Below are 23777 nucleotides of genomic sequence, written 5' to 3'. Positions count from 1 at the left end.
GTCGCTTGTAATTAGCAAGGACTCACCTTGGCTCAATTGTCAGGCCCAGACAAAATCTGCTGATTTTACAACCTCGACCCGGGCAACCGGGACATCGAACTGGATTCTTGCATTGCTAGCGACATGAACTCAGGCACCACCAGTGCAACGCAACAGGGGATCCTTGATGAGACTGTGGGCCGTTTGTAAGGAGGAAAAGGGGCAGGAGAAGAGCATCCCTGGCGATTGGGTCATGCCAATTTGCCAGGTTTATGATTCTTCACTGCCTAATGGTCCCGAAGCTTAATCAAGAAGAAGGCATTTTCTGCCCCTTGGACCCGAGGCCAAGGCGTCGGGATTCACGAAACCCAGCTGACCGACACCCCCCGAGGCAGACAGACCCGCACCGCCGATAATTTGGACACGATGTCGTCACCGTGGACAAGCATTATGGACGGCCGCAGCGGAACTGTGGAAATGAATCGACCACAAGTATATCATTAGAGGCCTTGCAATCGCCACTTCATTCACACATCGACCTCGAGTGTCTCCTCATTGTCCGAAACAAGGAAACGGCTGTCAAGATTGATCCAAGTGAGAGTTGCTCAGTCGTCGGTCACAAATAACTCACCATTAGCCCAAGCCTTATCTTATTATAACGCAAAGCTGCGGTGAGACAAAATATTCTAATCGATCTTTCTCGTATCTAAGGATCATTGATGCTCATCGCGCTTCGTATTATTGATTACGATTCCGGTTGGTCCCCTGAGAGTCGCCATCAGCCCCCCCGCCAATCTCGCTGAACTCACCAGTAAATGTCGATGGTTCGAGCAAAAGAAATTGTTTTCTCTGGCCCATAAAACAACCCTGCCCGGCAGGAATTATGTAATGCAAAGCAATAATGCCCAACTGATTTGACATGTAACGAGCAGGCATCAAACCCCTCCTCGGAGCCTTGGACAACATCGTTGCAGTGACATGAGCGGATAGCGATCTACGCAACGATGACGGGTCTAGAGACATTAGCCGCTGTTAGCAGCATATTCCAAGTAATCAGTTTCGGCCGGGAGACGATAAGTCTGTGCAAGAAGATTTATCGCACTGGAAGCGGTGTCGACTCAGAGCTGGCAGAGAATGCCGCCTTCCTCGGCCACCTCTCATCCCAGATTTATCAGCTAGAGGATACCACGAAAGCGACGAGCCGAACCAAAGATGACCAGTCACTCGACGACATCCTGAAGAAATGTCAGACCTCCTCTCGAGACTTGCAGGAGGAAGTTGGCTTCATCACCGGCCACGCCAAAAACGGCAGCCTGGCCTCAACCCTTAAAGTAGCAGCCAAGACCACCTGGAGGAAGCGGAGACTTGACAGAGTGGAGAGACAACTGGGCGATATCCAGAGACTTGTGGAGGCAGGGCTGCTTGTGCGAATATGGTAAGAATTTCAGTGAATGCAATACCTTGGCATCACGGGGTTTATGAAGGGTAATTCACTAAATACTTGCAGCAGCAACCGCGTTGATCTCGGCCAACAGCAGTTGGATGCCTTGGACGCAGATCTTCGGTCATTTCTGCTGAAATACCAGGCAGGCGAGCGGACCGTGACGGGTCTCATTTCAACAGAGTCGTTAAGAACCAGACATCACATCTCATCCGAAGTCTCCAGACTTGAGGGAAGCCTGAATCTCCACACAGCCGAAACCCGGAATTCTGCAAAAGACGTCAAGAAGCATGTCAGTCAAACAGCTAGCGCGACTATGGAAACTTTTACTGAGGTTCTACACAATCTCCACTTGGATGACAAACGACAGGAGAACCGCGAACGTTTTCTGAAGAGCTTGAAATTCCCGGGAATGAACGAAAGGCGCCAGCAGATTCCTGAATCGTTTCCGCGGACGTTCCGGTGGGTCTTTGGGGATGAAGCCTTGGGAGATGGTGCCCTCGGGGAAGACGTGAAGATTGATGACGACTGGGAGAGCGGCACCGACTGGGGGAGTGATGTTTCTGTGTATAGTGATATCGACGAAGAAAGTGATGACAGTGGCGGTAAGGTAAATAAAAACCCTGAGGGCAGTATCCTACCCAGTTCGAGGAGATATCAAGTCGCCTCTATCTCCGGAATTCGCGATACACCATGGGACAACTTCAGCGACTGGCTTCGATCAGACAGTCCTGTCTACTGGATCTGTGGAAAACCAGGCGCTGGGAAGACAACTCTCGTCAAATATCTCCTCTCTGATTCAAATACAAAAAGAGCCCTCGACGTCTGGAATAGCGGAGCTGTTCTTCTCTCACACTTCTTCTGGCGTCCCGGATCTCCGATGCAGCAGAACATAAAGGGTCTTCTGTGCTCTTTACTATGTCAGTTGGTAGCGGCCAACGATGCATTAATCGAGCACGTCGCATGCCACTTCAATGACGCGATGCGGAAAGAGACTTATACTGACTGGAGTGTCGCAGAGCTCAAGCGGGTCTGCGTTCAAGCTTTGCACAGTTTCGGAAAACCGCTCTGCGTTTTTATAGATGGGCTTGACGAAGTGGACCCAAGAGATGGTATTTTCGAGCTCTTTGAAATTCTGGACATGATCAGGAAATCGCCATCAACCAAACTGTGTCTATCCAGCCGCCCGGAGCCACCGATTGTGAAGCGCCTCGGAAGTAATCCCCAGCTACGCATCCAGGATTTAACATTGAAAGACCTATGGACGTATGCGAATGGTAAATTAAAATTTCCGCCTCTCTACTTGGGAAACCGATATGAACGAGACCGCAATGAAATTGTTTGGACACTTGTTCGAAAGTCTGAAGGCGTGTTTCTCTGGCTGTGTCTGGCTGTGAAGAGCCTCAACACCGGACTCGACAACGAAGATAGTCTGGAAGATGTCCTCATGCGGGCGGACAGCTTACCCCCAGACCTGGCTCGCCTCTACATGGATATGTGGTCCCGATTCAACGAGAACCATGCAGTCCATCGCCAAAGCGGCGCCTTATACTTAAAGCTAGTTATTGCAAGCCTCAGAAATCCAGATTGGAGGGTGGCAGAGTTTCCACCAAGGAATAGATGGATTTATGAAGCCGTGGGACCGAATATAACAGTATTCGAGATGACCCTAGCGACGGCGCCTCTCAATTTCCAGCCTGACGTTGAAACATTGGTCGCCACTTGCAACGACACTGCCCGCCTTATTCGGACACGATGCGCTGGCTTGCTTGACATCGTCCTCTCGAAGAAGACATGGCACAATCCGAGGCACGAGCTCGGCAACCCATTCGGCGACGGGGTTCTCCCATTCTGCAACGGATCGCAGACTATCAGATTCATCCATCGAACTGCGTTTGATTTCCTCACAGACACCGAACAAGGGTTCAGTATCCTCAGTGCTGATGCGACAACGGACCAGTCTCTGTCCATGAAGCTTTTCAGAGCAGGCTTATCGAGGCGGTATTTATTCCCAATCCAGAGACTTCCAGGAAGGCTAGAAGACTATATCAAAGAACTGTCACAATTATGGGGCTGGAGGGGAAAGGATGCCTTATTACCAGCACAATTGCAACAAATCGCAACACTTTTAGAGCTTCTCGGTACCTCGGGTTCTGTGAGCCTCCATTGGAGAGACGAGGCTAAGGCTCTCCGGAAAGATGAATTCCTTGTCTACGCCGCTTCCTTTAGTCTATGCAAATATGTCATGGCGGCATTAGCTGAACGAGCGACTAGTCATCAACTCAAGTCCGATATCCTTCGTACAATTTTAGCACGAATCGCAAGTACTCAGCACCCTTCGCAAGATGACATTGAGCTAGTAGAAGAGTTACTGCATCAGGGAGCAGACCCCAACTTCAGGGGCTGTGATCCGTCAAATGACCTCTTCTTCGAGACGGATGCAAGCCCCTTTGTGATTTACTTAACAAAGATTCTAATAGCGAACTTGCACTACACCCCGAAGCTGAGCATTTGGAGACTGTGCCATGTTATGGACCGCCTTCTATGGTATGGAGCCAACACGTCAGAACTGGTGCATGTTCGATTCTCTATTCGAGATTCTGGAGAAGTGAAATTCGTCTCAACTTCCGACGAGAATGAGGGAGGCTTGTTCAAGATTTACAGTCTTGTCCCAGCATTCATTCTCGTTGATGCCTTGACATACCGGTTCGAGGAAGTGCGACGCAAGACTAGACCTTCGGGAGAAAAATGCTGCGACATTGACCATGTCACCGCCATTCGTGTTAAAAGAAACTTGGTCAACGCCGCTACAAAGCCACGCGTCACTGCACTGTCTTGGGGGGTCGCCGAAAGGAGTTGCCATGCCCTGCCTGACGAGGACTCGATTTATTTGAGCGATACTGTTGTTAGACTGTTGACGAATCCTCGACCACAAGACACTGCAGCGATACTGGGAGACAGATTCCTGGAAGTGTATCAGCGGAGTGAAAGAAGGCTCACTTCCCAAGGCTTGGATGCTGAATGAAGAAATGGGCGACATTCCCGGACGGAACTAATGTGAACGATGCAAGTGGAAGGAGGGCGAAGTAGGCTGAGGTGGTAGGAATATTACCCTTTATGCTCTCTAAAAATTGAAAAATTGAAAAAAAAGAAACTAGTTCTTCATCTCTCGCTAGGGTTGGGTCTACAGCTTGACTAACCTTGACTGAGCCGAAGACAGGCTTCCCTGTGAAATAAGTCGGAACGGAGTTTGACCACGAGGGCGAAATTGCCTTCCTCGATGGCAACCTGTCCCCTCTTCTCGAACTTCAACGATGCCGATGCCCCCCTCCGGTTTTCATGCTTCCGTAGCCTTGCCTAGCTCCTCCTTCACGCGGTCACTCATATGGAATGATGTCTACTGGCCAAGCTGTCTAACGAGCCCGGAAGGGAGTCCGAATGCGAGGTGTTGAAACAGGACGGGAGAAGGGATATCATTCTCAAATATATTCAATCCCTCAGACCCAGAGCTAGATTTCCTCGGGTCTCAGGAGTCGGTATGACAACATTAAATCCTTAGATTAATTTGCCTGTGAGAATTAACTGAGTCTAGCGCCCATGGCGAGGTATAGTTAGGAAAAGTGCTAACTTAAAATTTAAGATGCTTGTTCTCGCTATCCAAACCTTGGAAAATGTGATAAATTTAGGAAGAGCCCTCGTCCCATATCCACTGTCATAGACTAGTGACTGCCAAGAATACAGCTTCATTTTATGCCTACTGCCCATTGACTTGTTGAATCACAACCTGATCAGGGATATCAGGAGTCTTACTTACTTCCACCTCGAGAGAGTCGGTATTCTTCTGTTCATCCGTAGTATCTCCAACCTTGACAGCCTCCACAGTCCCCGGCTCAGCAATTTCCTGCTCGGGAGTACGAACGGACGCGTCTGACGCACTCTCAGAGCCAACAGAGTCTTTTCGTCCCTCGGCATTCTCGGGAGTGGCCTCTACAGTTGGCGCCGGGATGTCAAGAGGGGCGTCCACTGGTGCCGTGGCTTCCCGAGTCTTCTGCTCCTCTGCAACCGTTTCAGCGTGTTTGGGATGCTGAGGTGCTGCTTCGACCACTGCGGGTTCCGGAATGCAAGCCACTGGGTCTTCCGCCACAGTTGGTTCCGCAGGTGCGGGTGTTTCAGTCCCAGAAATAGTCACGGTAGCCTCCGCAGGGGTAGTATCGACAGGGGCTGCATCGATAGGAATGGTCTCCTCCACAGCGATGGCTGCAGCCTCAACCGGAGCAGCTTCGGAAACGGAGCTCGCCGGAGCAGCCTCAACAGGGCTCTTCTGGGCATCCGCCTCTGCGACCTGTGCCACCTCCCCATCTCCGCGCCATACCGCCTCGATAACAGCAAAGAAACTATGAGCCTCGCCTTTCACGGCCGACACCTCAAACCTCGCATCCGCCTGACGAATAACATTCTCCCACGCGCTCACAGGCCTCTCCTTACCGTTAAACAACGCCATGAGCCTCAAATCCGTCGCGGTGCCCATGTTCTGAATCGAGCGCGGTAGCGGCGGACGATCCTCGTTGTCGCTCTGGTTCCCGATGTACTCGAGCAGGATGACGCGAGCGCCTGGCTTGAGGGAGGGGATCAGTGCGCGCAAGATACGGGCGACTTCGTGGTCGGGCCAGTCGTGGAAGATCATCTTGAACATGTAGATGTCGCCCTGCACGGGCTGAACGTTGAAGAAGTCGTGCTCGATGAAGGAGACGCGATCCTTGAGCTCGGCGGGGACGGTGGCTTCGAAGACGGGCTTTACTTCGGGGAGGTCTTCGACGGTGAAGGAGAGGTTGGGGAATTTTTTGGCGAGGACGATGGCATCATGACCGGCCGAGCCGCCAACCTTAGAAACGAGTCAGTTTCATCTCGGAAAGTGCGTATGGGAAGGAATGTCACTTACATCAACGACCATGGCATTTCCAGCTCCAGCCCAGTCGTAGCAATCCAAAACGGTATCCTCCAGTCGGAAAATCTCCTTGACATATCTCATAAACTCGACAAAATTCCTCTGCCTCCACCCTTTCCTCTCGCCCTCACCGTCATTCTCGAGCAGCTCCCACGACGTCGTGTAGCTTCCGTAAGGCCCACTTTTATGGAACAGAGCAAACGCCGACTCGGTGACCTCCTGGGTCAGCTCGGGCTTGTTCTTGCTATACCTCGCAAGGGCTTCGTTCAGGACCATCATCGGCGCGCCCGCATCGTCAAGGATCGTAGACACCAGCGCCTTGAGTCCGGGATTGCGTAGGAGTGCGGCGGAGCGGGACGTGTGGCGGAGGCGCGAGGCGGCCTTCCCGGGCTCGGTCTCCTCGAAGAGGCGGAGGGTGACGGCGTGTTGGAGGACGCGGTAGACGACTTCTTCGGGGAGATGGGTGTGGGCGGCGAAGTCGGCGTAGGAGGCGGTGCCGTCGAGGGGTACGGCGGACCAGAAGTCGAAGTAGTTCAGGACGTTGAGGGCGGCAGCATCGGGCATGACCTGTCATGGGGAGGCAGTTAGGATTTCTTTTTCCTCCATTTTTCAGGTTTGATTATTTATTTATTAAGGAAAATTACGTACGCTGTGGACATAGTTGAAAATGCTCTCGCTGGGACCCTGGGTCAAGTACCACATGTCCATCAGAGTATCCGTCAGGATCTGCCGCGTCATGAACATCTCGGGCGACAGGTTGGAGTAGCTGGTCGGGCTATCCGCGGCAAAGGTCGGCGTAGGGATGTCATTTTCCTTCAGGTAATTCGTTAATGTCTGCGATAGCTCGGTTACTTTGGCTGCGAGCTCAAGTAGTGTGGGCTGAGGTTGAGAGGGCTGCTCAGATGTCGCCATTGTGGGAACCATAGATGATTGTCGGCAGTATGACAGTGGTAAATGTGTTTGATTATTTTTTTCTTGTTTTTTTCAAATTGCGTTTCGCAGATGCCGTGCCCACACTCTCTCCGTGGATATGGGAAACTCTCCAAGCTCTTCTGCAGCATTGGGACGGGAGAGCAGAGGAATATATGTCGCGACAGCTTCACACCCTCCCCACATGCAGGCTGCGCAGCTGCACCTCCTCCCGGGCTCAGTGGCTCACATCTTCTGCAGTGACTCCGCTGTCGGAAGGCCGAGCTTACTGCGAGAAGCCGGGCAGAGGGCAAGTCTACTGGGAGCATCTCGGTTGCACGATTATAGTTTCAATTACCTAAAGAAAGACCGGATGGATGTGACGACAGAGTGACACCGAGAGATACAAGGGGAGCCATAGAGTTTCACTCTAAGGTGGAGGGCAAGGAAAGACTCGAAGCAAAACAGGCAAGCTGCTCAAGCTTGATAAAGTAAAAGGGAAAGAGGGTCGGAAAAACGTGGAAAAAGTGGAATGAACCCCTCTGATCTGCGAATCTGATAAGATTATCTCGGGATCATCAGAAATGGATCCGCTGTTACCCCCACATCTCCAATTCTCCATGTCACCTCGCTAAAACAGCTGCCAGAGGAGGAATGAAACCGCGCTGATCCCAGATCTAGGGCAAAGGCTTCGTGGCAAGACCAGGCCGTGATGGGCAATGATGACCGGGTATAACCGATCGCGGCGGCCGAGGAGATCGATAAGATCTCCACTGATGTGAAAATTTGTGGAAAAGGGGCCTTCTCTACTCTGCGAACCGGGGAGCCGTGTTCGTGTCCGCGTGGGCGTGTGGGAGACGGATAGAGGGGCAGAGGTGGAGAGTGGAATTGGATCGACAACAAACATACACTCATCCAGAGAAGTGGTCGTTTCACCAAGACCGGATCCACACCAGAAGAGGCCCGGAGCTTCCTTGAAGAGAGATTTTCGTCGGACTGTACTCTCCAATGCGATTCGTACCTACATACTCCCTAACGGGACGACAGAAGGCACGCAGTCCTGTCCAAAGCACACTCGGATGTTGGACAGAGTCGTAGTGAGACTGCCGCCCATTCTCTGCCAGGCGAACTGTTACGCCATTCTCATTCTCACCTCCATTCCACGCTGACAAGTCGTCATCTTCTGGAGCCCCTTGTCATGCTAGTCTTGTTGGGCCTACACTAGTCAAGGCTTAATGACAGAAACCCACACACCAAGGGGACGCTAAAGAGAAAGGATTCTCAATTAGCCCGAGTTCGAATAATGCCTCGACCGGCTTCCCCTGCAAGGTGGTCTCTTCCCCCACTCCCTGGATTTGCAAATGCCGTGTCCAATGCCTCTCCCCTGCTCTGGGCTCCCCTCTTCTTCCCTCCCTCCTTCAGGTTTAGGCCTAGCAAAACGTAGCTCCCGTGCGACAAATTCTTGGTAAGGCAAAAGTCCCGAGAATGTCTGGGTCGATGTCGCCTCCTTCTGTCGTGTACTTCGAACGGATAGCTTGCATGCAGAAACAGCACTGGTCGTTTCCTTCGTGCTTGTACCATAAAGTATATGCCAAGACCGACCTGCAAATTTCTCTTTTCTTTTTGTTTTTCCCGCAAAATCGACAGAAGGGGTGGTAGGGTTACATCCAAAGCCCAGAAACCAAGAGCACATCCCACGCATCCAAAACGAGATGGATGTGCAGGAAGCCACAAGCACAGTGGCCTGGTCTGGTCAAGGATCAAGTCGTCTCACTCACGCCATGGCCAATAGACACCAATGTTTTATTATTTGCTCTTCTCGTAGTTGGCACAACCCAAGCCCAGGAGGACGCCTCGTTTTCTTCTCACTTTCCAGATGCGACAGGGAAAAAGACCAAGTCAAGCCATGGCACAGGAGCATCCCGGCCATGATTGGACCCCGTGATGAAGCAATTGTGACCCTGGAGATGAAAACATGCACGGCACTGCCTCCGAAAGCAGGCTAGATGACCGATGTGAATACTACCGTGACCCTTATTTTTGTTCTTCATGACGCGGCTCCCAAGTGTAGCATAAATGGACCTCCGAGGTGTTTCCCGACGTTTCATGGATCCATTGAGTAAAGTTTTTCACTCCACGCTCTCTTCTTTTCTTCGGCGATGAGCTGCCACATTTTCTCCCTGATCCCTGCCCCCATTCTCGAAGGATGAGAATCGGTCAACTGGTCACAGAAGCATGCTGCGTGCATTCCTCATTTCTTCCCCCCCGCCGCATGGCCTGATGAAAGATGTTCCCACTTCGGCAACCCGACAGTGTGCGTGCCCTGAACCTCAGCCCGAGCCTGCTTGCTCTGAACCCCCCCCCCCCCCCTTCCGAGCACGACGACAAATTTTGAATCGGCCAATCGCCATCGCCAAACATGAAGCCCACGAATATGCGCGTGCTGACGCGGGCACCACGTCTCGCGGCGTCATCACGGACAGCCAAGCTTCCTAGGGCTTATTTAAAACATGCAGATTGATTGAAAAGTTGACTTCTAGCCTCTGCTGTAGCGGCCATGATGTTCCCTTCTGCGTCTTAACACCGTGCTTTGTTGCGACCGCATCGCTTCCGGCTTCGGAGCAGGATGACGCCGAGATTACTGACTCGAAGCAGGAATTCCAAGATGGACAATGGAGAAGGATCGGGTAACTTTAAAATAAGTTCCCTACGACAGATTGATAAAAATTGATAATAATCCTAGGAAGGACCGCAGACCCCTTCCAGCACCTTGTTGATATCCTTTGGATGTCGCTCGGTCCGTGGAGGCCACAAGTTTGATGCATGCTCTGTAAGAGCTACTTTATTCAAAGAATATCTGCTTCGTCGGTAACTCACTCTCAGATGGTCATACGAGCTCTCTGCACCGCATGGGAACCTCACTTGATTGGACTGGCTTACATTTCCCGCATTCCTTTTCAAGTCAGCATGTGAAGCGCGGTCCACACCTGCAGACTGTCTGCTCGCCTATGCGGTGCAGGGCTACTGGAGGGACCTTGCACCTGAGAGGCTAATAGGCGGGACACCCTATGCTCAGCAGGTAATTCTTCCGGCGGCGCGAGTGTTTTGCTTGTTGCGTTGCCCTCGTAAGGGAGCTACGCGGGGGGCGGGGCAAGAGGAGTTAGGATATGGTAAGAGAGAAGAGCTAGTAATAAGATGACAACGTAAACGTAGACCACTGTTTATCTATCTTTTGATACTATTAGACAACAGCGGAATATCCCAGAAGAGAATTCGGCTTAGATTGTCATCTGCAAAGACATTTCCGAGCCCGACATGAATCTGCCGTGATGGGAGATGCTAACGTAGAAGCCTCCCTTTACCTTCGACTAAACATTGCTTCTAATTTCTCGTTAAGGAGTCCTTCACGGGTCCGGCACCAACTTGTTTGACTCGGAAGCAGATCCGACCGATCTAGAGCTCATCAGGTGCACAGAAATCCATCTTCCGCTCGCCAATCCGATACCTTTAACGCCTTGTGACTCTAGGTACCCCTTAGCGACCGCTTAGATCACAGCTGGGCCATCAGCCTTCTTCAATTCCTAACGGGGGTGCCTGACGATGAAATGGATTAGAATGCGTGGTGCCTTTACTTTCACCAGATCATCTTTCTATGGGACAGCAACCAATTTCCAATCCTCATATTCTACGACATCTTCACAATTCCTTAGTTTATCGTACATTCATAAGATGAATACTTATTTCCTTAAACCAAAGATAGATCATCGCCTCCCGATCCCTTATCCGTCCATTCCTTTCCGTGTCGCCTTTTGAAGTCCCCCCATGAGTCCAATCAATTGTTCAATTAGTCGCGGCTTGGGTAAACCTCCATGGCTCGCCCTTAATATCTCCATCATAACCTCGAGGACTCGATCGGGATGGCATAAGTAGACCACGTCCCCATGAGTGTTCCCATCGCCCTGGAGATCCGGAAACCCTCTGACGCAGGGATGCCCCCTCCCAAACTGCACGAACCTCTGAATTGCAAGGCTATCTACCTCATCCAGACAAACGGCCTGGGGAACCCTCACAGAGACGTCGCTGCCGTCATTTCTGTCCGGCACGTCCTGGGTTCCTGAAAGCAGTCCGTAAACCCACAGCGTCATGCAAGCGTGGTAGACCATGATAGCCGTGGCGCGTTGCACAGCCGTCCTGGGCAGAAGCCGCGCCGAACGTACGACTTGACCAGCATGCCATACGGCCTTTCTCGCCGACTCGCTTCCGACCCATTCAACGAGAGTGGGATAGACTATCCTCGCCTGCTCCGGCCCATCCATGCCTGCGAATAGCTGGATGTCCTCGAAAGGGACCTGCAGATGGAGAAAGATGATTTCCAACCTCATCGTTAACTCCGGCGCGTAGGGCGACGCCACATCCATGCATATCTGGAAGTGGCTGAGCAGCTTCAAGAGCTCTTCGTGGCGAGACGCCATGATGAGCGGGTTCCACCGATGGTGTGGTGTTTTCTGAAGAGACGATAGCTGGATATACTCCCATGCCAGGTTCCAAGTGCAAGAAAGGAACGCGAGGCTGCCAAACGTCACGTCGATATTGGCAGCGAGCGTGTGCAGGCCGTCGGGATTATCTAGAAGATCTGTGACGGCTATTGGCCACGAATCTTCCTGGGCGAGATATTCCGCCTTCCAATGATCCGCCGTCGGCGCACTCCATAACCTTGAGGGGGACGGCAGAGGAAGTTGCACTTCCGCATAAGAGATCAGAGGATTGACCAATAGCGCCAGCGATGTGTCTGAGTCATGTTGCTTCATCCTCAGGGCAACTCGCTTGAACGACTCTTGGTTCACCCAAGAGTGCCACGTCTGCATGACCGACTCTGGCTCTTCATCTGGTTGCAGGATGATTTTGGGATACGCTGATCTTCGAAACTTGCCGCCACGTCTGACCATGGTGAGGACGGGTTGCAGGAAGCTTTCGGCAATTTCGACCTTTCGGCCGTGGCCGCTCCATAGGCCAATCTCTAATGAGATGAAAAAGGCTTGAACGAGTTCGAGGTCCCTGATTAGGCTGTTGTCTCTCTCCCACTGGAAATAGACACGAAGGAAAAAAAAAATATTAGAAAGGTTATTCACATTCACTATTAGCACACGCATGCAGCTCCACTTACATGCTTCGGTACCGCTACCCTGATGCACTCTTGGATGGCATACCCGAGTTTGGTCAGCGCCGGATCCGCCGTCATCACAGCTCCGGCTGCCGCCATGGCCGCCACTAGCTCAGGCCTCTTCTTATTCGGATCAAACGTCGCAGCGTGGATAAAAGAATCGAGCCGCGCAACCGGAGCTGTGAGGGAGTACTGAAGCAGGGCGTCCAGTAGCTCGACCGATGGAAAACCCGCGACCGCTCTGGAGAGGTTCTGCGGTCGGCAGCTTCCAATCACCATCGTCAAGATCTTGTCACGCGCCGGGACGCCAAGATTCGCGCATGTCGCCCGCTTTTCCAATCGGATCCGGGACTCCGGCGACGCGTGGTCAGCGGAATTTTGCGGCAATGATAAATTGTGTTCCTCCGCTCCGCCGTGGTCATGGGCGTTCGGTCGAAACCTCCAGTGCGAGTTCCTGAAGGCTTCTGTGCAGAGTGCTGCGGTACGACAAGGGTCCGACGTATTCTCGACTGGGAACGTCTCCATGGATCCATTCCTCGAGTCACTGCCAAATTCAAACGGGACCTTCAAGTTATACGCGTCGAGGAAGCGAAGGTCCATGTCGTCGAGATCAATGTTCGGGGCTAGGTCGAGGTCTGAGGGGCCCATCGGGGTCCACTGGCCGGGTAAAAAATTCCAATCCGGGAAGAATCCGGGGATAGCATCCACCATGACCGTATCGTGAAGTGTTGGCGCTGGAGGCAGTACGTGTTAGACAGATAACGGTTTGAAGTCTAGAGAGCTAGGATCACATATTACCATTTATACTCGCCATATCTGTTATTTCGGCACCCGTATGATGGATCTGCACGTGCTGCTGAACCGAAGGCATATCCTCAACTTGAGAAAGTTGGGTAGGCATATCGAAAGCCTCGGTCGCCTGAGAGATGGTGCTTGGAGGGGGTGTGATGACAGACTCAGTCTGTTGATTCCATTCGCATTCGATACCCCTTGTTGTGCATCGATGGCAAGGCTTTTCCTCCGAGCATCTTAGGTGATTCGAAGAGCACGCACGACAGGCCTGCGTCACTCGCCCCGGGGCATCTGTTAGATCCCGAGAGGCATTCCTCTTGGGACTCCGGACTTGACCTTGGCCTTGGGCCTCGTGACCCGCAATGTGTCGCTTTAAAATATCCCTACAAGGTGTGGCCCGTTAGCCTGGCCCATAGCACCTACGACGGAGAACCTATAAACGGTTCTGGCACTGCATTCATGGGGACGTATCGCCGCCTACGTTCGAGCAAACGCCTTGTTGCAGATCTTGCATGAGTACGGTTTAGTTTGCGTATCTGAAGAAATGCACCGACTCTATTTAGCAAACTATCCCATGACATCGGCGGGTAAACGCCAGGGAGACTTGTTCCAGAGAATTTCAACAAAAGAGGAAGCCTTACGAGAGCGCACGTGTCGGGCTAGATGATCCAGCCTCTTGTACTGGCGCTTGCATGAGCCACACTGGAACAGCCCGGTATCGCCGGTGGCAGTGGCAACGGTGATTGTTGCGTCAGCCATCGCCACAAAAGCATTAGGAACGGCTCGGTTCAACGAGTGGGGGAGCAGTAGAAAGAGAACCCGAGGAACGGACGATGCAGACAGCAAATGCGCCGACTTCGGTAGAGATGTGGGGGAATGGCGAGATTCGTCTCTGCTCCTCCACCGGGGGGGCAGGGGTGAGTTTTATTCTTTCCCGCGTGGAAACCAAACCAGCAACGCGGGAAAGGGAAACCCCTCATGAGTAATTTGGATCTGGGGTAAGAGATCACTCATCTCTTGGGATTCCTCGTTTGGGGTTGGTGGCGTCGAGCTAGCGCCCTTTACCCCAGACACTAGTGCTGCACTCCACCATTCCGCGGAGAGGGAAAGACTGGTGAGAAGTGAGATGGAGGGTTGCAGCGGGAGACTTGCGGGGGAGGGTCTGGGGGAAGACTGGAGAGACTGGAGAGACCGGAGAGACCGGGAGAGACCCGGGGAGAACTGGTCTAACGAGACGGAGAACAAGCCAATGCGAGACGCAAGCGAAATGTACTCCCGAAGCTTGGTGTCAATCCCATCCTATGCGTAGAGTAGACAGATCACAGATTCTGATATCTGCCGGCCTTTGCCATTGCCCAACGGCGAATATGCTTTTTCCAGGAAAGCATGACCGCCGCCAAGTTGGGGCCAGGGCAAATCGAGCTTCGCGTCGTTGTGGCTTCGGGTCCCCCACCCACACCCGGTTTGATCAGCAGCCAATCTTGTCGGGAAGTTCCCCCACATCCCGAACTGCTTCCTCCACCCACTCGATCTCGAGAGCCAGCGTCTCCACGGAAGTAGAGGAGGCAGGAAAATAATGCCGTGCTACAGTTCAGACAACGGCTAGTTACGAATAAAGCGTAGATACTACATGTAGTTAGATACTCTTCATGCCCAGTATGTCCAATACTGCAATCTCAGCTGAGGAAGCAGCATCAACAACCGACAACATGAGTAAGTCTGGCTGCATCACCTCATAACTTCACAATCATGCTAATAGATGCGCGCTGGTAGGCATCACGCCAGTTTACTTCTTTTCCCATGGCTCGACCATGATGCTCGGTGAGGAGAGTGAGTCGGCAGACTATTGGAAAAAAGCTGGCGATGAGGCCCTCGCGCACAAGATCAAGGGCGTTATCATGATGGTTCGTTGACTGGCCCTTCGGAAAAATCGACTGCGTCTTATGTTAACATCAGAGTTTAGGGAGCGCACTGGGATGCTCTCGGGGATAGGATTGAAGTCGCTACGAATCCCAAACCCGAGAAGTCTCCCGTCGCCTACGTACATCCCGCCAAATACGTCGACTATGAACTCAACCCAGATCTAAAAACAGCCGAAAGGTGCATCTCAATCCTATCCCAAGCCGGTTTCAGTGCCTCCGGAAACTCCAGCTTCGATTGGATCCATGACACCTACCTCATCCTCATCCGAATGTTTCCCGACTGGTGTCCCCCGACAACGCTCATCTCCATGAACAACCGCTTCGATCCCCACTACCACATGAAGGTCGGTGCTGCCCTCCGCCCGCTCCGTAAGGAAGGTTACCTCCTCATCGGGTCCGGCGGCGCCGTGCACAACCTCTACCACAACCACTGGATTCCCATGCTCCGCTACTCCGACAACTTTGCCCAAGAGCGGCCTCCAGAGCCGTGGGCCCTAGAGTTTCGGCAGGCCGTTGAGGATGTCATCAAGAATAATAGTGGACCCAACCTCCGGAGAGCCATGACACGCTTAATGAAGCACCCATTGTATAGGGATGCTCATGCCACAGATGACCATTTCATGTCGGCCATGTTTGTGGCCGGGTTGATGGGGGATGAGGAGGATGAAGGCGTATTTGGTGAGCTGAAGGCGGAGACTTGGGAGCTGAGGAACATGTGTAACAGTCAGTTTATGTTTGGAACTTGGCCGAGGACTTTAGCGACTGCTAGCTAGATGGGAATGACTGGCGTGTCCTTCTGGCGGGTCCAAGAATGTTTTTTCCACTGAGTGAAACGGAGCTGTTGAGGAATAGCTGGTGAATGAAGGTAGCAAGCGCGAAGATTATCGTCTTTTCACAACTTATTCGGCAAGTTCTGGCTGTGTTGAGTTCTGACAAGAATCACTGAAGAGCTCCCCTGAGAAAGACGTTAAAACTACTATTACAACTGGAACTAGGCCTTGATCAGAACCGGTCTCCCTTCTTAAAAATTGGGTTGAGGCACTAAAATTGGCGGATCGCCGACTGTTTTGACAAGTGTAAACCCTAATTTGGAATTAGGCCAGCTTCTAATTTCCATCTTTTTAGCACTTCTTTTTCTAACCTTTCCTCCTTGTTCTCTTCGAACTTCGGTTTCGTGTCGGCTGCCCTGCTTCCTCCTTGAACCGCTATGAATACCGAAGATAAACTCAATCAAGGACGCACAATGCGTCTGTCTGGTCATCACGTGGAATGCAGAAGATCGCGATTTTGCGTTTCACTCTGACGAGGTCAGCTTCATTCAGGCGGATATTTATTGGCTAGCTGAGATGACCTGGTGATAACCCCTGAGAGGTCTGAGAGGGGTACAGTAGATGACCGCACGGCGGCACCCAACGACCTCAAAGTTCCGCAATCTATCTTATCATCGGGGGCTCATTCCCTCTATTCCTTACTATTCCTTAACCAAAAGCTTCTGCTCGCAGAAGGTTCCGGCACCATGGACGAGGACCAGCATCTCGCAAAAGCTCAAGCTGAGCTTGACGAGGCGATACTCCTACTCAATAAAAAGGTCGCAGAACTTGCTTCAGGGAAGAAGAATCTGTCTACCCTCAATGATCCCCTACCGGTGTTTCCGAAGCTGGACTCTTCGTCGGCAGAGGGGGAGCCAGCATCGGACCTAATCGACAGGTTTGTGAATTTCAACCTGAAGGACCTGGTTGAAGACAAATCGTCACAATCATGGAGGAGCAAAATTAGCGGCATGGTCTACAGTCTGCTTCCACTGTCAGCGGTAGCTCTTGGTTTCGTAGGCAAGACGATGGAAGGGTCCACTCTATCCCTCCCCGTCTCGGGAATCGCGAAAGGCGCTTGCTGCGTGGTGACCTTAGTCCTCAAAGAGCGGGACCGCCGGACTCAGTTTCTCAACGAAGTGGACCGTATCTCGTACCAAGCTCGGCGCGTGCATGAGATCCAGCGCCAACCCGACACCGTGCTCTTGCCACTGCTGCGCGAAAAGGCGATGCATATGCTGACGGCAATAGCGCTCTTCCTTGTCGGCACCATCGATTTCCTTGGCAGGAACATCTTGAAGCAGGTCACAAAATCTGTCTTCCGCGGTACCGATGCCTGGAGTGAAAGCCTGACGTGCCTGCAGCGCGCCTACGAAGAATACGACCAGGCGCTACTGCTGCAGGTCGCCAGTACCGTCCTCACCCACCATGCCCACGCGCAACAACAGGCCGACCTTGCTGTCGCCGAGGACGCCGCGTTCAGGCAGTGGCTGCAGCCATCGTTCGCCGAGAATGAAGCGAGGATGATGGCCAATCTGGGCCAGCGGGCTGAGGGAACGCTGCGCTGGGTCTTGGACCTGCCCGAGCTCCGGACGTGGAGGATGGGGGATGCGTCGTCGGAGGCCAAGACGCTATGGCTCACGGGTCTTCCCGGGGTCGGGAAGTCCTGCATTGCTGCGTACCTCTGCGAGTTGCTGCCCCAACAGTATCCCGACGATATCCACCTCAGTTTCTTCTGCAAGCGGGGTACGCCGGAGCTGACGACAGCCTTTGCCCTGCTGCGGACTCTCTGCTACCAACTGACACGCGAAAACGCCTTTTACCGAAAATTTCTGCAGAAAATGCCCAGCCTGCCGAGCACGACCGGCAAGGAGGGCATACTGTTCCTCGTTGATACACTGCTGAGGCGGCCGCTAGCTGCGGGACTCGGGGATTCGGCCATCTTCATTGTTCTTGACGGCCTCGATGAATTGGAGAACACGGCCGCTTCTAAGGGGCCTTCATATGACGGAAAGACGGATGTTGAGGTTCTACTCGGCCAACTGATAACTCTTCCGCGGGTGAAAATCCTTGCGACGAGCCGAAGCCTTGCAGAGCTTCACGGCACCCTCTCTGACTCTGGCGATGTGCGCCAGATTGGTCCGGGTGACAACGCCATGGACATTGAAAACTACGTCGCCCATCGTGTCGAGAAATCCGAAAAACTTCGAACCGGGTTCTCGGATCTCAAGATTGACCCCGTCGAGTTCTTCTCTGGAAAGGCCAACGGAATCTTCCTATGGGTTGCCATCGTTCTTGATGTACTTGAGCGTGCACCGTCGTCCAATTCCTTCAAGAAAGGGCTCGATGAAATCCACCCGACGATGAACAGCATATACGATGACATCTTCGCGGGAGCAGAGCAACGACAGACGCTTAGCCTCATGATGGAAATTTTGAACTGGACTCTCATTCTACCCTCACCGTTTACGGCCCGACAAATGGCCGTCGCGGTGGAGATTTCTCTCGGCGACAGGGTTTTGAAGATGGAAGAGTTCTTGCGTACCGAGTGTGGTGCACTGCTCAATCTCATTCCACGGCTCGGTGCTGATGCTGTATCGGGCGAGACTTTGGAGATTCACATCGGGCATGAGACGTTTCAGACATGGCTGGCAGAGAGGCTTGGCGAGGATAAGAGACGGATGGCGCATGCTCGGGCGGCGGCGACGTGCCTGAAATGTCTTCTTGATAAGAAACCGGATCCGAGCCTTAAACCTTATGCCCTGGAGAAGTGGAAGTGGCATCTGCGGCACAGCTTGGGGGCGGGTGAGCCGCAATTTGCGGATCCCATGGCTGGCCTAGAGACTGGAAAGTCTGTGCCGGCTCCTGAGGCGATCGACTTATTCCACCATCTGTATTTGTTTCTCTCGCGACCGGAGGCGGAGGCATGGATAGAGGAGAGGATGAAAAAGGTTCATTTTGATCATGTGCTGTTCTGGGATATTCATATGACGCAGCTTGAAGTCATGGCCTGGTGTGGGACGAACTCAGCTTCCCTCTCGGACGACGCCGTTGATGGCCTGCAAGCAGATGACGGTATCAAAGAGCAATTAAAAATATGGCGAGACTCCCTAGAAGATCCCCGGATAATAGCACAGATGCTCTGGCCGCGGGTGTGCCACGCCTGGCTGTGGAACACGTCGCTAGACTGGTGGACGGTCTTATACATGGCAGAGGTGCTCACGAAGTTGTTCCATTACGCCTATGGGGAGGGCATCTTGGAGGAGACGCCAGAGGGGAGAAGTCTACTGGATGAGGAGACCAAAATCGCTCAGAACAATAAGGGCTCAGCAGTGAAGAGCGGCGGCCAGCTCCTAGGGTCTCTCACGATGCACCTGGCCAACACCATGGCTCGGTCGAACACCCGAAAGTACACAAGCGGGCCCATCACGGAAGAGTGTCTCGAGGCCGTGAAGAAGGCAGGCCGATACAATGAGCTCAGCGGCGTATGCGCCGCGAACCTAGCTATAGCCTACTTCCAACAACAACGGAACGCGGACGACAAGGATGCCCTGGAGAAGTCTCTCGAGTTCGGCCAGGAAGCCATTGATGACGACCCGGATGACGCTCCCCGGAATTACTATCACCTCGCCCAAGTATACAAGACGATGAGCTACAACGCGCATTTTGAGCATGAGAAGGAGCGGTTGGAAGAGCAGATGCTCGAGAGCCTTCGCGACGCCGTCGCCCGAGACCCGGACCACAAAACGGATGCGCGCTGCGAGCTCTACCAAGCCGAGGTATACGGACTCCTCCGCGACCCTCCAGACGTCGACGGGGCCATTGCGAGGCTGGAGTTCGCCATTGTTGACAACCCCGAAGAAGCGTGCAGCCGCTGGTTCCACCAACTCTTCAACCTCCACAAAAAGCGCGGCGACCTCGAGGCGGCGCGCGAGACCTACCGACGCCAGATCGCCTTCGACCCCCCATCGTGGCACACGAGATGGAAGGACATCGCCGACACCTGGATCGACGACAAGCAGTACCACAAAACGCGCACGTTCGACTACCGCAACTGGTGCGACGCGCTGCTCGAGGCCATCGAGCAAGACCCCAGCTACGCGCATAGCTACTGGTCGGACTGGGCGTCCAAGGCCGAGAGCTTGGTAGGGTACAACCACTTCGGGTTCGCGGCGGAGATCCTCGCGTACGGGGTCGAGAAGAGCGCGGAACGGACCGATCCGCAGGGGCGCCGGGCCTGCGCCAAGTTCCTCCTGGAGCTGGGCGAGGTACAGGGTCAAATGTTCCAGTGGGAAGAATCCATCGCGCGGCTTGAGGAGGCGTGGGCGCGTGAGGCCTGCATGGACGTTTGGGAGCGGCGCAGCACGTTGCAGTATCTAGCATGGGCGTATATGGGAGCGCAGCGCTGGGATGATGTGACTGCTGCCGGGGAGAAGCGTCTCGCGCTGGCGCCACATGAGAACTGGGGGGACAATACGAGGTATAACGGACGGTGGTGGAAGGGGGAGGCGGCGCTGCTGGGCGGGAAGCCGGCGGCGGCGGTTAAGGAGCTGAAGAATGCCATTGCCATGCTCGAAGAGTCGCTGGCGGCTGACCAAAAAGGCTCGACGAAGTCTTCAGCCGCAGCGCCTCCCATTAAGCCGATCCTTAACGAGGATATAGGCCTCCTCTTCATCGATCTTGGGCACGCGTACGAACGCATGGGGCGCGAGAAGCAGGCTGTAGCCATGTTCAAAAGGGCCATTCCTCACGTCGAGTACGAGATGGAGCAGAGGGTGCAGTTCCGCACGCTGCACAATACCATGTGGCGGCGAGAGGGGCGGTGGCGCATGCTGCTCGGATGGCTGCTCGAGCGAATTCACGGGCGGGGCGAAGATGCGCGGGTGCTTGAGCTGTACGAATTTGCTGTCACCATCTTCGAGGCAACCTGTTACGTCGAGGACGACTTCATTGAGATTGCGGACCTGCGGGACGCGCGGGAGGCGGTCCAGCGTGTGCGGGCCGGGGTGGCGTGGGAGGCGCCTTCGGAGGAGGAGTTTCAGAAGAGGAGGCTCATGTGGAAGATAGCGTTTAAGAGATCCGATTGGGCAAATGGTCATTTCAGAGATGAGGTGCAGAAGACGCGGCGGAGGGGATCCGGGTAGATTTGAGGACATGGTTATCACTATTAGGAAAAGATCGCAAGGGAGGCTATTACATGTGGGGCATGGCTGTTTCCAGAGGGTTGTCAAGTATTATTGAGGTAGCGGATCAGACATGATCGGAGGAGCATGGCTTTCTCTTCTAGCAAATACATAGGCCGGCCTTATTCATTCGTGAGAGTCACTTTAGAGGTCAAGAGTGAGGCTCTATATCGGCCTTCGTTCGGGCATTCCTGAAATTGGACCCGTTCGCCTCACCGACGCCACCCAGGCTGGCCCAGTGCTCATCCTAAATCGTGCACTTTTCGCTTGCGTTTCGTTGGAATCTAGCACTTGATTTTATATCTTTCAATATTTATCCCCACCTACCTCATAAGCCGCGACTCTCTTACTCCTTCGGAGGAATCACAGGAAGTGTAACATAATTGACAAACTGCGGTCCAAAGTGAATGTGATTTGTACCCTGGAACTTCTCAGTAGACCTAGAAAGAGGAGTGTCAGCTCACCTTGTAGTCACCTTTGTGGAGAACGCATTGGAACTTACCTGTCGTTGGGGTCGTCGTGGAGGAAGATACCCGAGCCCTGAGTATCCCCCGACGCCACCTCGAAGATAAGCTTGCCGCCCTTCTCGACAATAACATTCGTCGGCCACACTTCAATATCAACGGCGTAAACCTCGCCCTGGATGACGGGCAGGACATCCTTGCTGGTATAATCCCTATGGGGCAGCCATTCGCGGTGTTTGGGATGTTCATTATTGACCTTTCGCATACTTACCCTTAGCCAGCCCTTCGTCAAGGGAACTGGGTCCCCGGCAGTGCCAGTATAGAACACTTCGTTTCCATCGGGTCCGATATGGCGGAGCGTTACGAAAAGGTCGATATCACTGGGCGTAGGCCCAGAGGGGTCGGGGCTAACGGAGACGTTAAGATGTGCGACAATGTGCCCGGTGATCTCTGTCTCTGTCCCAAAAGGTTCGGTGGCAAACTGGATAAGTTCGGGCTTCTCCATGGTACCTAGTGCACGGTACGACAGTTTCTTCCTCTCCTGTGCAGCCGCCTCATCCAACATCAAGCCCTGGGATGCTGTGAGAAAGAACTTCGTATACTGGGTGCGCGCAATCGGCCACTCATTTTCTTGTCGACGAGAATACGCCTTCTCGGCCTCCGCGTCATTGAAACCCACGTTTCCTTTACGGAGAACCAGGTCTACCGGCGGGACTTTTCCAGGGACAGACCACCCGACTCTATCTTCGCCTTTGAGGAAGGCATCCAAGAAGCTGCGCTGCACTTCGACTTCCTCATCATAATAGAATGGAAGATCATGGCGACCAGTGATCATCCGAAGATACTTGAACTTCGAGCCAGCATGGGTGTAGCCCTCGACATTGCCACGCAAATGAAGGAGGATACCTCCCCAGTTGCCGACGGAGAGGAGCGGAACCTCGATGTCGCCCATATCATACTCTTTGGAGGCATAATAAGGCTCATCACGAAAGCGATTCGCAGCAGTATCCGTCGTTTGGTCATTCCTGTTGGCAGCGAGTTCCTCCTCGGGAAGATCGCCCTCAATCGTGTCGGGGCCCCAATTCCTCGCATTTCGCCCCGGACGTCCGTACTGGTTCGTAATCACCTGCCGGTTCCACCAGAATTTAATGAAGCCATTGGACAAGATGCCTCCGTGGCGGCATCTGTCCCTATAGTAATCCGACATGCCCTCCCACGGGATGATCGCGGCAAGACCCTTGGGTTTGCGGGCGGCCACGCGCCACTGGCTGCCTGCGTAGTAGCTGATGCCGAGAAGACCGACCTTGCCCGATGACCATGGCTGCGAAGCTGCCCACTCGACGACGTCGAAAAAGGCTTCGCTTGTGCCGCGCGACATTGTGTCCAGCACGCCAGGGGATTGGCCGAGGCCCCTTTCGTCGGCGCGGACTATGGCATAGCCATGCGAGGTCCAGAAGCCTGGGTCTGGGGTTTCCCAGGCTGAGTGGTCGGATTTATGGCTGGGGTTGACCTCGGAGTAGGACTTCGCGTGAAAGCTGTTCGACTTGGTATTAATTGATTTTCTTCGATCTCTTTTTTCTTTTCCTTCTCTTCTTCTCTCTTTTTCAATATTCTATAATACCACTTACTCCTTGTAGTGAATATCCTTTCCATACGGTCCATAGGTCACCAAGACGGGGACAGACTCAGAACCTTTGGGTCGGTACACATTACACCGAATGAGCCCATCAGCTACCTTGAGAGGCACAGTGACATTTTGCTCGAAAATGTAGGGGAAAGAAGTCTCGTCGACAGTGCGGATATCCTTAATTTCATTCGGCATGGCTGCGTTGGTGTCTGTGTGTCCTTTGATGGAAGAATGAAGACGGAAGCAAAATGCAGGAGAGCTGCAACAATCGACCGACCAGTCAACCTCAATACGAAAAAAAGGGAAGTCCCTTGTCCAAATACCGACTTGGCCCTCCTCACGGGAAAGAGAGATTCGAGAAAGGAGCGTGGCTCGGGCCCAGAGAATGCAAGTGCGAAAGCAAAAATTCGGGTCTACCCCCACCGGCCCGGTGCTCCCGGATGGTCGCACAACATCAAACAGATGGACCGACATTCAATGTGGAGCCGAGAACGGAAGTAAGTCGGCACAGAGTTGCATCGCCAATTCCTTTAGTGCCTGGCGAA

The 23777-nt window shown here is 53.3% G+C and overlaps 5 protein-coding genes across 5 annotated transcripts; 2 read left to right on the top strand and 3 right to left on the bottom strand.

Annotated features, from left to right (window-relative positions):
* Positions 1 to 983: 983 nt before the first annotated feature.
* On the top strand, positions 984 to 2502 carry SAPIO_CDS4768 (uncharacterized protein; the record flags this gene model as incomplete). Its single annotated transcript, XM_016787242.1, has 3 exons — positions 984 to 1414; positions 1487 to 2030; positions 2440 to 2502. 3 exons carry the CDS (start codon positions 984 to 986, stop codon positions 2500 to 2502), a joined length of 1038 nt encoding a protein of 345 aa, XP_016643121.1.
* A 2672-nt stretch (positions 2503 to 5174) lies between these two features.
* On the bottom strand, positions 5175 to 7277 carry SAPIO_CDS4767 (uncharacterized protein; the record flags this gene model as incomplete). The annotated part of the gene is made up of 3 exons (XM_016787241.1): positions 5175 to 6302; positions 6360 to 6932; positions 7014 to 7277. 3 exons carry the CDS (start codon positions 7275 to 7277, stop codon positions 5175 to 5177), a joined length of 1965 nt encoding a protein of 654 aa, XP_016643120.1.
* Positions 7278 to 11053: 3776 nt separating this feature from the next.
* On the bottom strand, positions 11054 to 13336 carry SAPIO_CDS4766 (Uncharacterized protein; the record flags this gene model as incomplete). Its single annotated transcript, XM_016787240.1, has 3 exons — positions 11054 to 12355; positions 12439 to 13169; positions 13234 to 13336. 3 exons carry the CDS (start codon positions 13334 to 13336, stop codon positions 11054 to 11056), a joined length of 2136 nt encoding a protein of 711 aa, XP_016643119.1.
* A 1600-nt stretch (positions 13337 to 14936) lies between these two features.
* Positions 14937 to 21102, top strand: SAPIO_CDS4765 (uncharacterized protein; the record flags this gene model as incomplete). The annotated part of the gene is made up of 4 exons (XM_016787239.1): positions 14937 to 14940; positions 15001 to 15131; positions 15191 to 15872; positions 16652 to 21102. The coding sequence occupies 4 exons, from the start codon at positions 14937 to 14939 to the stop codon at positions 21100 to 21102; spliced, it is 5268 nt and encodes a 1755-aa protein (XP_016643118.1).
* A 385-nt stretch (positions 21103 to 21487) lies between these two features.
* On the bottom strand, positions 21488 to 23427 carry SAPIO_CDS4764 (uncharacterized protein; the record flags this gene model as incomplete). Its single annotated transcript, XM_016787238.1, has 3 exons — positions 21488 to 21581; positions 21644 to 23140; positions 23234 to 23427. 3 exons carry the CDS (start codon positions 23425 to 23427, stop codon positions 21488 to 21490), a joined length of 1785 nt encoding a protein of 594 aa, XP_016643117.1.
* Between the last annotated feature and the right edge of the window lie 350 nt (positions 23428 to 23777).

Source organism: Scedosporium apiospermum (genome assembly GCF_000732125.1).
Source record: "Scedosporium apiospermum strain IHEM 14462 chromosome Unknown SEQ_SAPIO_0094, whole genome shotgun sequence".
Taxonomy (NCBI): domain Eukaryota; kingdom Fungi; phylum Ascomycota; class Sordariomycetes; order Microascales; family Microascaceae; genus Scedosporium; species Scedosporium apiospermum.
This window is presented reverse-complemented; position numbering and strand designations above follow the sequence as displayed.